Here is a 19,019-nt window from a genome sequence, read left to right as displayed (position 1 = left end):
TCTGAGAAGCGGGAAAGGAGGCGTGGGGGTACCGCAGGTGTTCACTGCAGGCCAGAGGGGCTGTAATTAGTCCCGTTTGCCTTGCTCTTAATGTCGAACTCATTAAGGAGGCCACTAACTTAATCAACTTGCCACAAATTAGGATTTCTGCACAGCCGCCACGTTTGCTGGTAATCCGGGGGAGCGGGCGAAGTCGGCTGGGGGCTGGAGCAACACCAGTGGCGGACCAGGTGCTGCTTATGTGCTTGTAAGTTGGGGAGATGGCTCGGTAGGAAGCATGTTTGGGGACTCCAGAGGCTTCTTCTACATGCCTAATTTAAAAAGGTCAGCTGACAATAAAATTCCCAGATCACATGTTGAGTCTGAACAATAATCAAAACCAAAAACTGCATGAACAGGTGGCTTCTCTCAGTGCTTTTGTACGCTTACAGCTAACACGCGGGTTGTTGTTATAGAACAGTTCTTATAGCAATTTCATAGCTTCAGTGTAAATTGCAGCAGTCGACCCATTCTTTTCAAACTACATTATGTCCATATATCAGTCGCTCTATGGGCTCATCTTTGATCTCCTTAGATCACAGTCCTAGACACCGAGTCTCCTTGTTAAGTTTATTATGCTCTCCTGATGGCCAGGTGTTCTAGTTTAGATAAAAGAGTTAGCGAAAATTGGAACTGGGTAAATAATTTGGGAATGAAGCCGGTTGAGTTCAGTGGAATGAGGCGGCAGGATTATCAACTAGTCTTAGAAGAAGTAAGCTAGTAACACTGAAGGTCATCCGCGATGCTTTGTTTATTAAAATTGGTAACGTTCCTCTAAGGGTGCACCATTAAATTGCTTTGATATGATGTGCTTCTAGGGTGTCTAATGAGATGATAGATAGTTGGCCATCCTAAAACCTTGACCGCAGAGTTACAATGCAAAGTATCAATCTAGTTGTATTTCTAAACTCAACTAAACTTACCGCATTCCAGAGCTAGTAAAGAAAGTTTAATTCATAAGGTACTCTCTGAAATTCCTCCTCCATATGTAATGTAACCAACTGGATGTCGGAGTCAAATAGTGTAATTCTCTTGACTGATACCAATGCACATGAGAATAGGGGCATGCCGAGGAAAAAAGCCGAAGTGCAGAGAGAGATCGATAGCACAAAATCAGAGCCCGCCAGGAGACTGAGGCAGTGCCATCGATGTGCAAAAGCATGCACTGAAAGGAATCGGATGGCGTGCTGAGTGTGAAAATAAGGAGCGCATAGAGCGAGAGAACTTAAAATGCAAGTACTTGCACCTGTGTACTGGCCACATGACCTCGTAAAGTAAAATCTGTACTTCCAGTGCCAAGCCAGTCTGGAGCTTCCTCTCGCAGCCTCGGCTTGCTGTGGAGGTTTATTCACCTCATCGCACCTACACACAAGGGTGATAGGGATATTTGGAATGGTGGCTGTGTTGAAGACTGTAGCGCTAAGAGACTTGCGTTCTCATCGTGACTGCTCCATTTTTCCGAATTGGGTGATTTTAGGCAAATTGCTTTGGAACCCCTAGCCTCTGTTGGAAGCTCTTTGGATCTTAAATTACAGCAGGAGACATGACATTGAAACCTTGGCCAAAGATTGAATATCGGTCATAAATTATTTTCTAAGAAATGCTTAATGCTTTAGCTTTACCATCTGAGCACTTTGCACAAATGTGATCGCACACAATTTGGCCCCTTTGGTGTGGAAAGCTGAGTTGGCCTTACCATGATCCAAAACCCTGCCCAGTGCATCACACCAAAATCCCATAGCAATTTGCCTAAGACAATGAAACATCGCATCAGCTGGGTATTTTGGGGTAAATTTGGCCAACAACTATAGACTGTATGTCACCTGAGAAGGTGCACATTTTTAATGAGGACTTGGGAGGTGCAGTATCAAGTCTACGAGAACCAATAGACAATTGGCAAAGATCTTATTCAAAAAGCTTACAAGTCTGGAAAATTGTATGTTGCTCAACCACTGTGATGTTACAAATAAGGTTTAAAATCAAAGCTTTTTCCCCCCCAACATTCTCACCCTGGTTTGCTTGCAAATGGATTTATTTTGAAAACAGTCTTTTTGAGTTCCCTGTAGGTGACATTTGGCGTTATTCGCCCGACCACCCTTGTCGCCATACGCTAGCGGCATCAAGTTCCACTGCCCACCAATCTCTAGAATAAGAATCTAGCTGATGAGAAATGCAAATTGCTTTCTTTGCTTGCACAGTGTCGTACCCACCCCCTCCACAGACTCCTGCAAGATAATCTTTCTACCTGTGATTCCTATCGCCATAACCAATCCGCAGACCCTCTCCGCTCATTCATTCCTCCAAATAACTTTCCTTGCTTAATAAAATATTTACATCTGACTTTGTGCGCACACACATAAATACAAAGTCAGATTTAAACTTTTTAAACACATATAAATCAGATGTTGTGTTTGTATAATATATATATGAGTGTGTGTGTGTATATGTGTTTATATATGTGTGTGTGTGTGTATATGTGTATATAATGTATGTGTGTATATGTGTGTGTGTGTGTATATATATATATATATATATGTGTGCGTGTGTATGTATATATATATATATATACACATGTGTGTATATATATATAGCCCCACTAGTTCTGTGGCCCAATGTGTGTGACCCCCCCCCCCCCCCAATTCTATATTAGAGACACCAGTGTTCTCTATTCTGTTGTGCTTTGGTTGTTTTTTTGTCGTTGTCATTTTTAATAGATTAAAATGAGTAGAAGATGTTTAAGTCTTTGTTAGGGTGTGGCGTATTGATGCTGGGAGCGGAGATTGACAAAAATACCATTTTAAAAAGGAGGCGCACGCCCAGACACGAGAGTATATAACTAGGCGGACAATTTATGCCCAGGCACGAGAGCGGTTTGACACGGGGATAATGAAAAAACGTAGGTCATTGTGGATGACTTAAGCCTTCAGCAGCTGAAGAAAATGTATGAGACGCCGAGAACATTACACGCTTGGCAGCCCCGCACATCTGCAGTGGGGCCGGTGAAATACAGGGGGCTGCGCTTTACCATAAACTGTGGACGTTGGCTCTGCAGCCCAGAGAAATTGTAATTACGACGACAAGACAAATCATTAATATTTAAATATTCATGACCGAAGTCTGGGGCCATCAATCTATCTTTATTGTCCTTGCCTTTGCTCCGGCGGTAAATAAGTACCTTTAAGTCCTCACCTTTCATTCAAATGGCGCCGACTGTGGCGCGTGAAAGCGAAAAGATCATTTATCGCGCGGCGGCGGGTGTAGGAAGAGACGAGGCACGTTTGGTGATTCGCCGTTACTTTGCTGGGGGACGAGTATGTGCCTTAAAAAGGGCGCGCATGGAACTCAGTCGCGCCAACCCTATTTATTTTATATCTACGCCTTGATTGTCCTAAAATTGATTAGGACTGATCGGAAAAGCCCATTTAGCGCTTAATTGCAGCGAATTCTGACGTATTCAATTCCTCTTTGTCAAGCATTGTGGCAGTGAGCTTAATGGCTGGCGTGTTTCACGAGGACGAGAAGCTAATAACTGATTGAGAAGCTAATAACTGATTGAGAAGCTAACGACTGAATGAGAAATCCTCGGTCTACCAAAAGCGAGAGATGCGATTTGAGTCCTTCTACAGCCTGGCTTTTGCTCTAGGTGGTAATTAACCTAGGTATGTTTGTCTTACCTCCAAGGGGTTCCAGCCGGCCTTCACCATCCCTTAGCCTGTTGTCCTTCACTTTTTTCACCTGATCATTCAGAGTGGGGCAGGGAGTCGACCCACTTCATCCGTTGGCTGACTTCACTGTGACTACACTCAGCTTTTTCACTAGAAGCACATCCACACAAAGTGGTTCCCTTCAGTGCTAATGACTTTTTGGTAATGTGTGACTTTTCAGACCAAAAAGATAGTTCTGCTTCTAGATGTTTTTTTTTTTTTTGCTTGACAAGGGCAAGCAACGTTCTCAACAATAAAGTTTTACAACATAATGGCAAAGCAAGCACTGGCAAAGCAAAAAGTCTGGCAGCGAGCGACAGACCTTGCCAATACGTGCTTGTTACATGCACTAAAATGTTCAGTAACATAGAACTGTTCACAGGCAGTGTGAACCCAGATCCTGGTTTCACAGTTGATCCTCCCTTCCTACCTTATAATGAGGCTCGCTCTTGTCATCATTCGCTTTTATCTTTCCTGGGTCTCTCTTCCTTCTTTGTCCATTACTATCCCTTTATTGTAGTGCTTTTCTTCCCACAATTTCTCCGCTGCCTGCTTTCTAAATATAACTTTGCTCCTCCCCAATATGACCTACCTGCTTTTTACATGTAAGCACTTTTCACATATATATTTGTATTTCTGCTTTTCCTACACAGCTATTGCCATGAATTCCATGTTTCATTAATTTTGAAATTTCACATTGGCTCTGTCACTTTTTCCTAGCTAACATTCTATCCTCCATCACGATTCTTGGTATCCTTTAAATTAGCTATCTTTTCCCTTTGCACTCTTTCCTCCTGCCTCCCCAGGTTACCCTAAGGTACTTTACATCTTGATAGTTTACACCACCGATGGGTCGCTTTCAATTAATAGCAATATAACTTTATTCAGCCTAATTGGAGATAGACCATAAAAGTAAATAGAAATATTGCACATATTCCTAAACACGCATAGAATTTAAAAATGATCTTGCATTAAAAGCAGATACAAAAAGATATATATACATGAACAGCTTTAAAATTCCTCAAGTGAAAGTCGTAAGCAGATTTTAAATCACCATTACACTCATACAGAGAATTGCTGAGATTTTTAAGGAATGATGGGGAAGGAGAGAGAACAAAAACTTCTTATCGGTTTCGCTATGCGCTCCTACTATCCCCCAAAATTAAGCCAAAACATCTCAGCCAAGCTTCATTTTCTTAGCAACAATAATGAATCCCTCTTGTGTGTCCTATATATAGTCATTCATTCATCAACTCTCTTGTTCCACGGGAATCATTTGCTCTGCATTCTTTTACCCATCCATCCATGCAATGAGACCTGTTTAATCTGAAAAATAAATAATAAAAACATATTTCAAATATAAGGCGTGAACAAGAACAGTATAATTACATCAACAGGCTCAAAACATACATATTATTCCAACACCCTTGATATCTCATTCATTAATTCTAATGTTTACCACTCTTTTCTCACAATACGTTCGTAAAAGAATGCAGAGTAAATGTTTTAATTTTTTTTTTTTTTTGTATAGCACGAACTTGACCCGCTAGCGGGTATCAGAGCGCTTTACATAGCACCAGTTGCGTTACACGAGGACACATTCATTTTTTTTTAGGCACGGGGAGATTAAGTTAATTGCCCAGAATCACAGGATGTTCAGCGTGATTGCTGAGACTCAAACCCGGTTCACCAGATTTGAGGTTGAACGCCTTAGCCTTTAGGCCAACTCCTCTCCCCCATGGAATAAGAGAGTTGATGAATGAATTACTATATATAGAACACACACGAGGGATGCATTATTGTTGCTAAGTATTTAAACCACGTCCCTTTTATTAGAAGGGTTGCTCTCCATATATTTTTGAGTTTTTCGCTTTCGTTTTCTCCCAGTTGGCCATGCTTTACAATTCCCTGCTACAACAAAATTAATCAGGATTCACTGCAAGCACTCTTATAATAAAACCGCTCTCTCTACCCTCAATGGCTTGAATGGAAGACCGATACCACACCTTATTGTTTTCCCCTGTCCGGGTTTACCGCTGGATTCTGAAGTCCTTTGTTCACAACAAGGAATACAATTCAGTTTAGGTGTTAACACACAGTAACCACATACTTTCCCTTTTCCAAACTGCAGAACTCTGAATCAGAACCAGATATTCCTACATAAATTAGAATGAGTGAAAAAATAGTAGGTCTGTGAGCAATTTGCCTATGACTCAGAATGTAAAATTTGACACAAAGATCATTTGTGTCTGATGTTACATTATTTCTTTGAACTCAGAATCTGACCTGTAAGAAATCGAGTTATTAGTTGTAAAAAGTAAATGATGGTGTCATGGTGAACTAAAGTCACTAAATAAACCTAAACTCAACCCCCTGAAAGTTATGTCACAGAGTAGGTAGGCTTAAATTCGAGGTAACATTTCAACTATTTGTGCATTATTAAAACATTAATAAAGTTACAATTCAAAACAATAAGAATCACAAAACGAATTGAAAAAGTAGAGTAAAACATAATAAACAAAATGACACCGAAACAGCAAAAATCCATAAAGGAGACTGGAGATATGAATTTTTAAAGTTATAAGAAGAAATAGCGTCAAAATGCACAACGTGCTAATGATGGACAGTAGGCGCGGTAGACAGGTTGTAGGTGCAATTTGACCCCAGTTTCATCCTGGCCAAAAATGTTACTTCTGATTTTAGTCCATTACTTCCTAGTCTACCACAAGAGTACACTTATAGGTCCACAGGATCTCTTGGAGGCACTTACAGACTATTAGGGTGTCAGGCAAAATTCCACAGAAGGGTCCAGTTCAGTTGTCATTTGTCAGCTGCACAGTTGCAAGAAACGGCCTCTTGTAGCTTGTTGTGTCTCTGTAGCTTTAACAGAAGGTCCGATTTATGACCTTTGGAGTCCACTTCTTTGTCCTGAGTACATAAGGGGGACATATCCAGTCCCTTAGGGTTCTTCTCAGGAATCTGACAGGAGGTTCAGTTTCCTTCTGATCTTCCAGAGGCCCAGGAGTGTTCTAAAGCAAGTGCCTGGAGATGCCTTATTTATACCTGGTCTGAGTTGGTTGGTGGAATGACCCCAGGAGACACCTTAATCTATGGGGTAACGGTTCCTGGGGCTAACCCTCCCCACTTTGGGTATTTTGAAGAAGGTAAAAGTCTTCTGCCACACTAAACTTGGGCTCCGATTGTGTGTGTGTAGAGAGTGCTACTATAGTAATCCTAGTGACCATCCAAAGCTAACACAAAAATCCTGTTTGAAGATGCCATGGCACTGCCTATAAACACAAAGACTGAAGTCTGGTGGAACAAAAAGTAGGAATTTCACCAACCAGACAGTGGATACACAAGAATTGTATTGGCATCCTGTGTCCCTCCTTTGAAGCTTGTAAACTCAGTGAATCTGTCAAGCAGGTTTTGACACTGTAGTGCAAGAAAGATGCCCAATGTGTTTGGAGCTAATCCCACCCTGCATCTGTGTCAGGTTCAGAGGGGTCATCTCTGCCCATTCATGTCAGCCTATTGTTTGCTCCTGGGAGGCATTTCACAACCATTCACACCTATCTTTTTTCAAATGCTAATTACTGGATGGCAGCAGTGGGAGAATAAAAGGCAAGTCGGCCTTCTGAGGCCTTAGGTAGGGAAAAGGTAATTTTTTAGACATACCTTTTCCAAAATATTTAGTAGAAATCTGATTTAGATTGGATTTTTGAATAAATATTAAAAATAGTTGCTGAACTATTTTTCTAGCTAGACCCATTCCTGAGATATTTATTATTAATATTTAATATTGTATCCCAGTGTTCTCCTATAAAACTGTAGGCATTGCTACACAAAAATAGCGTTTGAGGCCTTTAAATTGTGAGGACATGTGTAACATTAAATATTAACATGCCCATACACCCTGCCTTATAGGCAATAAGGCCTACATAGGGGTGACTTATAAATATTTAAAAAAGGAAGGTTTAGGCCTGTCTAAAGGGGTTACTTGAACAGGTTCAATTTGCAGGTTAAAACTGCACAGCCAGAATATAGAGGGGTAGGCATACCTTCATGTTTACACTAGGGGTGGGCGGAATGTTTCATTTCACCTGCAGAATTGGCAGAACTTTGGTCACTCCTCATTACTCTTTAAATCAGAGTTCTGGCCAAATTCCGCCAATCGCCGCATGTTGGAACTTTTTTCCTGGCAGGCTTCAGAAAATTCAAGGTGGCGTGTGAGACTTGGCGTCCCCTATTGTGATTTTCTAATGCAGGCGGCCACGGACAGTCACGAGTGGTCGCTGTCTGAAGGCTGCCTCTTGAGTGAATTTGCCGCTGGTCGAGTAGATTTTCAACTCAAGTGACAGTAAAATCAACTCAAATGGCTGCATGCTCTTGTGCAGCAAATTGTGCCGTTCTTGCTGATTTTTCACTGCTGCTCACTCTACCAGTACTAAGTTGCAGCGCCAGCAGTGTGAAGTGCATATTTCCCATCCATTGGTGGCATTCCGTGGAATCTTGCAGAGTTTTTATGTAACTGCACGAGATCCACGTACTCCTACACTGTTGCTGTAGTGGATGGCACAATGGGTGCTGCAGTCCACTTGTGACATTTAGGGTACATGCCCTGGGTATCCTTTGGTATCATAAACAAGGGCCTTATATGTTAGTTAAATATGTCAATATAACAATTTTACCATGTTGAAAACAGGAGCCTGATTACTTAATTTCTGGTTATCATGGAGTAAAGGGCTAGTCAAGGGCATAAAAAAACTGCAAGTGGACAGCATATCACTCGCCAACCTTGACATTTCGTACTAGTCACAGTGGTGGCGTGAATAGAACTTTGAGCTGCTTTTAACGTTAAGCATGAGTCCACTGTTAGCTGTAGTTCTATTTCTTTGACTCGGCAGACCCTTTGCTTCGGTTTAATTTTAGTCTCCTAATTTTGGCTAATTAAATCCCTTGTTTTCTAAGAACACACAACTGTTGGAATCATAGTTTAAAGCTCACATTTATTACAAAATTGGCAAAAGTGTGGGCCTATCTTTAAACGATATTTCTAATTTCTGCACAGAGTTCTACCATTACTATTAATGGTAAATAGGAGTAGAAATGCAGGGTTACTGATTTTGTTATTTTTGCCTCGTCTTAAGAAAACCAAATTCTGAGACTAGGATGGAGCTGAAAACCTCACAAACGTTGGGGAGTTTGCTATGAAATGTTTCAGTGGAGAAGCTAACGTTCTGTAGCCTGGCTGTGCAGTCTTAAACTGCAAATTTAACCTGTTTGAATAACCCCTTTTGAGAGGCCCAAACTTTCCTTTTGAATATTTTGTACTCCTGACATGGATTTAACTTTTTATTTACCCACCAGGAGAACCCCCATGCATGCTCTACTGAAATTTCCTTTAATACCATACATTTTCCTTTGTATGACCAAAGATAGGGGTTACAAGGTGAACTAAGAAAACGTGGAAGTAAATTCAGCCTTAGAATAAATACCAGCGGCTGAGATTAATCAAAGCAATCCATTCATCGCTTTTTGTACATTTACACTTTTGCTAGTGTTTAAACAACTAGGGAGCAAGTCACAGTTTCAACTCTCTAGATGACCAGCACAACATTCAAGCATCACATTAAAAAAAAATATATTAATTTTTTTAAATCATTGATTTTATTTTTAAAGACGGCCCTTGTTGTTAGAAAATCACCAAGAAAACTTACCTTAAAACCCGGCATTATCCACAACAACTATGTAATCCATACAACCAATGAAAGATGTGTTCCAGTATATATTTTTCACATTGGGTTATTCCTCATTTTGTTTGTTTACATCGGATATGGCTCCAAACGATGTCGCCCTTCTCATGATAATGTTTCCAATGGTTGACTAGTTTATGAAGACCTAGAAAGATATACTGCAGGTAGAGCTACTTGAACGAGGAAGTTGACAAAAAACAAAGTGTTTCCTCAAGGATTAAAAAACTGAACATAGATGAAGCAAGGGAATGCAATGCACGTGATGTCATGGCTACAACATGCAATGTTCTATAGCTTTCATGGATGCTGTAGCAAGGTTTTACATGCTAAGCTACTTCAAAATGTTGCACACAACGTTAATGCAGAGCAGGATACCAGAGTAATAAGTAGAAGTAGGGATGCTAATTACTGTGCAAGGAAGCAGAGGTTCATGGGACTATGCAGTAATAAAATAGAAAGGGTGGATGGACTCTGGAGTAAAGAGAATGGGCAAGGCAGACTCAAAAGCAGATACTGAGAGGCTATGATTGATTTTTCCACAAGGAAAAGTGACATTGTGGCCTTGGGGAGAGAATTTCGAAAAAACCCTGTTCAGAAAGTGAAGATCTCGAGATTTTCTTTGGTGAGAAGTTCAGGGCCCTGGAGGCAGAAAATGAGCAGTCAAGATGTAGAGACCCAGGCATAGCCATTGCCTTAATTTTCTCCAGGAGATTGATGCAAGAGAGACAGGTTAAGCAGTGAGTCCTGACAGTCAGCTCAATTGACTTATTCTTTGTAGCTTCCAAGTTGTTAGACAGTGTGCCAAGCCTCCTCTTCTCACTTTGGGAAGGGAGTGAACGACTGGGGGTAAATGCATGATTCTGTCCCCGTCCACCCGAAAAATTATATTACCTATCAAATCATAAGATCCATGACTCGGAGTATATATTTTTTTTCAAGAGTCTTCAGCCTTGGTGTACTTTGTCTAAGTCATCTTGTGTATTTCTTGCCCATAACTTGGGCATGCAAGATTCAGTTTTCCTTTGTACAATCAAATGTGCCAAAACGTTAACAAAAGAGAATGGTTTTGACCCGTTAGACCAGTCTATACAACAAGCATTTTACTAAATCTGCAGATTTATAATGCGTCATTCCTTTCAGACTCTTGCATGTCTTCTTAGCTTAACAAAGTATATGCAGCCCTACAAAGATGTTCACAAAAATCTCGTAAAGCAAATGATGGCTTAGCCCCGCTTCCTCTATGCCCTCCAGAATTCGATGGATCCGGTTCCCAAAACGTTTTTTTTTTTTAAGAAATAGAGAATCTACAAAGAATTCTCTCATGGAATGGTAGACCCCGGATCGCCTTAGTAAAGCTCATCCTCAATTGGTACGACGGAGGCATCAGCCTCCCCAACATTAAAAAGTACTATTGGGCGGCCCACCTCGCTGCTAATAATCAGGGGATGTACGGTCATCCCGACGATCCTGGGTACGCCATGGATAGATGGCTCCTTCCACGAGGGAACTATAGTAGAGCACTCTATTCTGCACCTCGAAAATTCCCCCTCACAGGTCCGACCGCGCACTCGGTTCGCATATGGCATGAGGTGACCAAACACCTGGGATGGGACCGCAGACTCACCCTGGCTACTCCCCTCTGGAATTCCGAAAAAATGGGAAACCTGTGGCAAATCAAGGGGTTTGATAAATGGGACCTCATCAGAATTTCCCCGATTAAAGACCTCTGGATCAAAGACGAAATCCTTCCCTTTGCTGCTCTGCAACAACAGTATGGCATGGCAGACACTGAGCGTTATAGGAACATTCAGGTTCGACAAGCTCTCCATGCGCATCTCGCTAATAAATCTCCCCTCCCTGACGCCTCCCCTTTGGAAGATAGAATCCTTGACTGCCATCTCCGCGAAAAAACCATCTCCCTGATCTACAAAAAACTAATAAATAATATGGAAGACCCACTCCTGTCCCTCAAAGACAAATGGATTAGAGATGGCCTGGAATTGGACGAGGAAGATTGGTGAGAGGCGGTCTCCTCCCCGAGAGAGGTGGCGATCCAGGCTAGGCTACGCTTGGTGCAACTTAAAATCCTGCATAGGATCTACACCACAGGGCCGGGGTTGGTTCGTATGGGCAGAACGGATAGTGGGGTGTGCAGACGTGGGTGTGGGGAGGTTGGAACATTTATCCACATTATATGGGAATGTGGCAGGCCATACACCATGTTCTCCGTGAGGTACTTGCGGTTGATTTACAGCCGGAGGCGCGCAGATGCCTCCTAAACATTTGGGAACCAACAAACCTCACCTCTTACACAATACAGTGGGCAACCCTGGCAATAATGATTGCAAAAAGGAATATAGCACAGAACTGGGTGGCTCATTTATCGCCAACAACAGGTAAATGGAAGAGGATTTGGACTGGTGCACGTTCCGGGAAAAATCAGTCTATGTCGCCAGAGGGTGCCCCAGGAAATGGAGCAGGGAGTGGGGGCCTTGGAATACATATAGAGGGAACATTTGCATCCCACCTACTCCCCTGATTGAGGACGAGACTCTTGTAACCCCCTAATGGTCATAGATTAAGCATTGTGTATTGACTCTCTGTAACCTAGGTCGGAAACCATGTGTAATGTCGATTTTGTTAATAAAAAGATTTATAAAAAAAAAAAATTATTAAACCTCATAATCAGGAATTCTGGATAGAAAGTATGATAGGGTTAGGAGACCCTGCAGCAAATATCTACAGAAACAGCAAAGGGAAGGAGAGGATTAACTGGAGCAATTCTATTGTGCTGCTCTCATGCCTGGGTGGTATTGAATGTAATTTACATACGTTGACCCTTTCTTAAGTTACAAAGATAGGCCATACTAGTACCAGTGGCTGGAAATTGGAATATGTACCAGACTGAGGAGGCAATTGTTAGCATCTTTGTTTTGACCCTGACTTACCATGCTCAGGCTTTCATGATTGTTGAACTGTTGATAGCTACTGACGGACTACTTCTCTGTTCTATTGCTATAAGGAATAAAGTACACCCTGCCATACATTATAAAGATATTACAAGTCACTAGGGATATCCATAACTATATAGAATAATGAGGCCAAAGGCAGAGTTGGTTATGGAACCCCAAGGTGATTTGCAATATCCTTATGTACGAAAGGAGGGGTACGGTATCTCATATAATACATGGTCACATTATCACCTTTCCCACAACATACTTTAAACCTTGGTGCGTCACTCTTTCAGAAAGAGAGAGCATGTTCGCAAACATGAAGAATAAAAATAGAACATCTAGTGCAAAGTTAAAAACAGCAAAAGCCTATTACATAATAGTGGCAAAAATATATTACAAACAGTTCAGTATAAGTCAGTTTTTTCCCTAAAAGTAAAGCTGCAGAAACTCAGAATGTGTAGAAACATGCAGAAAGATTCTACATGTTTTAGAATTATCTAAGCAATGCAAACAAGAATCATTTTCTTTCTGCTAGTCACCTTAAGCTATAAAAATAGAACAGAAAGAAAAGAAATGTTAAATTTTTGTTGCTTGAAACAGATGCCCAGAAACCTGACCTGCCTTTTACCTCCGGTGCTAGCACTGGCAGCAGTCGTCGTGATGTCAGAACTCAACTGCAATAGCTCATCACAGTCGAGTTCTGATGCCTTCTCATTTATAATCAGCGACTGAGTACGTCACTAGGTGCTGATCATAAAGAGATTTAAGATTTGCATTTATACAGTGATTGCAGAATCTCATGTATTATAAATACATGCATGCCTCTACAAATACAGTTAACATGCTGCTTAATGCAGTCATTATTAGGGTATAAGCATTTACAACCTTCACTGGATTATTGACTTAAATGTATGGGCTACTCTTTTGTCATACACCCCCTTTCAGTGTGGACTCCAAAGTTTGATCTCTTAGTTTCTGAAGCAGTAGTTAACCTGTGCAATTGATGGTTCCACCCTCACCCAACAGTTATGATTTTGTTTTCCAGGTGACCACCCCTACGAGTGTGAGTTCTGTGGCAGCTGCTTCAGGGATGAGAGTACGTTGAAGGGCCACAAACGCATCCACACTGGAGAGAAACCCTATGAGTGCAATGGCTGTGGCAAAAGGTTCAGTTTAAAACATCAGCTAGAAACACACTACAGGGTCCATACAGGTAAAGGCTTCATTGGTTCTCTATACTGTTTGTTTTCTAAGCTAGTTCACTATATATTGGTTAATCAATAGTGACAGGCTGAAGTTGTGATTGAGCTCATATGAATACGATAATGGTAAATGATTCTGAAAGAATTCACTACTATAGCCTTATAGCCCGCCGTAGTGGGCTTTATCGGGTACTAAAGGCCCGCTCCAGCGTTAAACGCCCGAGCCGACGGCGAGGGCCTTTAACAAGGAAGTGGGACTGTAATAGCCAGTATAGCCCAGCTGCAAAGGGCTATAAGGCCATTAGAAAATTCTGCCAGTAGAGGGCAGAATGTTCTAACAAATAAAACAAAAGCTTTAGGGAGCGCTGGGGATTCAAATCTCCTCAGGCTCCCTGAAGCCTTTGTTCACAACCACAGCTGTGAACAAAGAAACATTGGAATGTTGGAGCTCCGGACTTATACCAGTCATTATAAGCCCGGAGCTACCCTATTGTGTTCAATGGAGCTCCCTACATTTCAATGTTCTAATTCAGGCTACATAATCTCTATTGTTTTAGCATGCCTCACTTGCATGCCAACTTCACTTGGTCAAGAATGTGAAGCTAGCTTTACTTATCACTACCTCCTGGACCAATTCTCCCCACTCTCTATCGGTTCTGCCCCTCAATCTCTTTGTGAACCTTTACATTATATTGTGACTGGAGGTTCCATTTTGGCAACCCAGGGAGTAGATTTTGCATGTTAGTTCATGCCGCCTGGTTGATTCTGTAATTAGCCAATTAACCTGATGGTCTGCTCACATCCATGGAACCCGCATGAAGATTTCATACTGATTGAACAGTCTGCCATTTCCCGTTTCTTAAGCTTACACCTTGTTTTATGAACCTTTTCCAGGAAAATCATGACCAAAAATTAAAAGCTACTAAAGCTGGGTGATATAGGCTCTGTATATTTTGCCTACTTTTGCGCTAATAGTCATTTTCCCACTTACTGTTAGTCTTCTGATTTATGATAAGATTATTATAATGTTAAAGGCATAAAAAAAGACTTGGTAAGTGGACAGTATCACTCACCAACCTTGACATTTTGTACTAGTCACAGCGAATGCATGAATAGAACTTTATGCGCTGCTTTGAAAAATATCAGCTCCCACCACTGGCTCTAGCTCTCTGTCTTTGACTCGATAGACCCTTTGCTGGATCCAATTGTAGTCTAATAATATTGAATAAAAAATTCCTTCTCTCTTTGTTTCTAAATAACACACAACTGATGGGACCATAGTTTATAGCTCATATTTAGTACCCTATTGGCTAAACAAGTGGGCCATCTATAGACAAAATTTCTATTATCTGATGTCCATTTTCATGTTGCTGCTTAAAAAAAGAATACATTTTTGTAAATTTTGCCAGACTGTGGACTTCTACAGGGGCAAAATTACGTGACTTCATTACGGAAAATTAACAATGTTAACTTTAAGTGCCGCAACATGGTTAAAACCTGAACATCGCTCTCAAGGGATTGGGGCAAGGAGCGTAAGTGCTTTTGAGCATACCTATAAAAAATAAGCGGGAAGGAAGCATGTAATAACAAGAGTTTAAGAATATGTACTACAGAGGCTTGTTAAAGGATGGGCACATGGAACATCCACATAAAGAAGACTCACTCAATAAGAAAGAGTGACCTACTGTTGACGTATTTTGTCCCAAGTAACTGATCCGATCCTTGTTTTCATCTACTTTGTTTTCTCCATTGATTAACATTTTGATGTGTCATTTGTTTAAAAGTAAAAAGGTCTTGAAAGATGATGCCTCTCATCACTGTTTTTGCAGGCGAGAAGCCCTTCGAATGCAAGTTGTGCCACCAGCGGTCCCGAGACTATTCTGCCATGATCAAACATCTCCGGACCCACAACGGTGCCTCACCTTACCAATGTACTATCTGCCTGGAATACTGCCCCAGCCTCTCCGCCATGCAGAAGCACATGAAAGGCCACAAGCCTGAGGATATCCCATATGACTGGAGGATAGAGAAAACCTATCTCTACCTTTGCTATGTGTAAGGGACACTGAGTGACAAACATGTAGTCCTGGGCAAACAAAACCCATTGCGTAACCCTTCCTTGTTTTGTTCTCCAACATTTGATCATTTTAGAAAGCTGGAAAAGGTATTTTTGTGATCGAGAAGAAATCAGTGGAGGGAATGGGTGAAGAAATGTATATTTCAAGGGCAAGGTTACATTTGCACTAACAGAAGGGGGTTGAGTGGCAGTTAATGACTTTTGCCTTTGAAGAAGACAGTACGAGCAGAAATGTTGCTTGATGACTTCCCCTCACACCAACAAAATACACATTATTTTATTTTTTGCCGTTTTGTATGATTGGTTCTATAGTGCCTCTAGTGTATTGCAGGCACCAAAATGTAACCAATCCCTGAGAGAGAAAACAGTTGTTGGAAGTTACTGCTTCAATTTATTTTCTGATGTATGTGTCTGGATATAAGAGGAGACCATTTTAGAGATTCTCTGAACTATAGGTAAGTCAAAGCTACATACTGTAGCTGTGGTCAGGTTTAGGGAGGTTTAGTCAGTCTGCTTTAGAATCTGTAGGTGAGTCTACCCTATGGGCTTTCTGATATCCAGGCAAGTCATGTCTGTATATTTCCTAGACCATAGGCATGGCTACAGGTTTTCTGAACTATTACATGGGCTTGTCTACAGTCTGTTTCAACTGTGGTTAAGTCTAGTCTACAAGCTTTCTTGACCACAGGCAAAAATGTTTCTGAACTCTAGGCTAATCTAGTCTAGTGGCATTCTGAAGCGTAGGAAAGTCTGTTCCATAGGCTCTCTCAATTATAGGCAAGTCTCACATAATGGGGTTCTTAGTTTTTTGTTGATTGATGGTTTGCCATTTGTTAAAAAGGGGCAGCATTTTCAGCAAGAAAGACACGGAAAGCAGTGGATTGCCAGCAAAAAGGACCAAGATGGATCTTGTTTTGATTTTTCTTTTTTTTCTTGCTTTATTAACTTCTGCACTTAAATTTCCATAAAAGCAGAAATTAAAATGAAATACTTGGTTTCCCAAGTTAAAATTAGTTTCAAAATGAAACCTACATTGGTAACCCCCCTTTTGTGTGGGTATGTTACTTTTTGATTTATGACAGCACGCCAAGGCATGCAGTTGCGGACATCTCGTTTAATAACAAAAAAATGTTGATGTGGTTTGGAAGAGAGCACTGTGTGTCTTTTCATGATACATGTATATTTTGACACCCAGTTGTTCTGTGGAAAAGCTTAGTATGTGCTTTTTCCTTGTGACGGGGATTTTATGAAATGAGTCCTCTTCAGCCAGAGAAGGTTGGCTTAAGCTTGTTTTCATCTAGATAACTATAGACATGCCAACAGATAGAGGACGTGTAGGGTGGGTCAGATAGGGTTGGAACAGGCAATGTGAGTGGGAAGCACTTAATTGGATAAATTGACATAGTCTGTTTTTGCATCCCAAATCGTAAACCTAAAGGTTTTCATTGATTAGGACTCCATATGTGATCTGAATTTCAAAGGCAATCACTATTTGGAGCAAGCAGACTGTTGGTATGGTAACTACATTAAAAGTTACTCAAAGGTGGTCTAAGAATGACTACCTATTTGTAACCGGAGTGATAGTCTTTCAGCCATACCTTTCCTAAAACCTTAAGTCCCATTCAGTATAAGCCAGTAAGCATTGCCTTCCCCGAGTGGTAACCACTAACCATTCCTATGTGTTTATCCTTAAGCTCTTCAGACCTTTCCATTAGGTTGTCACCTTATGTGGCATTTTAGGTTTGTGATAAGTTTATTAAGGTATGACACGCACCTTCTCATTTCCGGTGGCCTTTTAATAGCATCAACTCATTATCAAACCATAGAAATATCATATAAGAAAAAAAGTTCTTTATCTAATTTACAGATTTTGTTTCCTAACCACCTGAGATGTTTTATGGACATTTAAAATTGCTCCAAAGGGAATCTAAATTTCTACAACCAGGTAACCTTTTCAGTGTGCCACTATGCTTAGCTGTGATTGGCAGCTCAAAGCACAATATTTGCTATGTGTGTTCATAGTAAAATCAACACCTGGTTGCAGTGGGTTCTAGTTTCAAGGCACTTGCTCCCCAATATTAAAAAGACATGAGATTTAAACGATGCTCGTGTTATTTGATTGTGAAACCTTCATGATTCACTGGGGCATTTTCCAATGACCTCTATCATCCATTAGATGTAAAGGCACAGGAAAAACGCCCACTGTATAATGGTAGTCCACAAGTTCCCAGATTTTTAAAGCCATACTTTACAATTTTTGAACATACTTCTTTTACTGGAGACACAAATCAAACTTGGGAAAGCTCTTTAAAAGTCGTCACCGTTTTCCATCCAATGTGTTTTGTTGCCCAGCACTCTCCTTTATGAAGGACAAAATCATGTTTTTTTGTTTCACGTTCAGCACATTGTACACTTGAATTACCTCATTTTCGTCTATGATTTTTTTGGGTGACCTCATGAGCGATTTGTTTGCTTTTTTATTTTTATTTTTGGAGCAAATAGCTTTTTACTTTGAAGGCTTTCCATGCCGAAAAACAGTGGTATGTAGTTTAGAATCTAAGGCTGTTTAAAAAAACATAAAAAGAAAAGAAAAAAGTGCTAAGTGCCACGGCAAAGAAATCAATTTAAAGTATTTTATCTTTTGGGATTATTTTATTGTTTTTTTTTCTTTGAGTTTGCTTCGCCATTACCAAAATCTGTGTTTTCTTTATGACCTGCCCAGGCGGGTGAGAGTCTTTATTGTTCAAAAGCTACCTCTTATGTTTTTATGTTTCAGTTATAAAAGCACATTTGCAGTATTTTGAGTTTGCCAAGTGATGTTCCAGTTTTCATCTCATATTTTACTTTCTGATGTACATTACAGAATTTTGTTATTGAGATTTAGCTATGTTAAATTTATAGGGAAGCATATGTAGATAGGAATAAAGGGAAAACTGGGGTGTATGTGCTGAGAGGGTAGGGATGTAAAGGTGAAGGGCCACACCTTGCTGCTGTATCCCGCCTATTCTTAACTGCAATCAGACATTGAAGGCCTTAAAACTGAGAATAAATGCTTCAAATACAGCAGTTGATTAAGGACCTATCTTCCCGTTTAATGGTAGGTTATTTCTCTTATGTAGGGTCAGGTATAAGGTTAAAATTGAGCATGTGAGACAAAGCAAAAAAGTTCAGGGTATAACTTTGCAAGATGAGCACCAGACGTGGAAAGGGCCACTAACACCTGGAGAATAAAAAAGCACCTATGTCAAAAGAAAGCAAAGAAAGACTCTAGCAAAACTGAAAAACAC

The 19,019-nt window shown here is 40.7% G+C and overlaps 1 protein-coding gene across 4 annotated transcripts in view; it reads left to right on the top strand.

Moving 5' to 3' along the window:
- Window positions 1–18,327, top strand: part of ZBTB16 (zinc finger and BTB domain containing 16) — a 429,841-nt gene extending 411,514 nt beyond the window's left edge. For 3 of the 4 annotated variants that reach the window (XM_085647376.1, XM_085647378.1, XM_085647377.1), the window contains exons 6-7: window positions 13,499–13,666; window positions 15,485–18,327. In XM_085647376.1, the coding sequence (XP_085503502.1) occupies window positions 13,499–13,666; window positions 15,485–15,714 (398 nt within the window). In that variant the 3' untranslated portion in view covers window positions 15,715–18,327. The remainder of the gene's footprint in view (window positions 1–13,498; window positions 13,667–15,484) is intronic. The other variant, XM_085647379.1, reaches the window with a different exon arrangement.
- Window positions 18,328–19,019: the final 692 nt, after the last annotated feature.

The sequence above is a fragment of the Triturus cristatus genome, chromosome 3_2 (assembly GCF_964204655.1).
Source record: "Triturus cristatus chromosome 3_2, aTriCri1.1, whole genome shotgun sequence".
In the NCBI taxonomy this organism is placed as follows: domain Eukaryota; kingdom Metazoa; phylum Chordata; class Amphibia; order Caudata; family Salamandridae; genus Triturus; species Triturus cristatus.
Note: the sequence above shows the minus strand (reverse complement) of the source record. Positions and strands in the feature narration are given on the sequence as shown.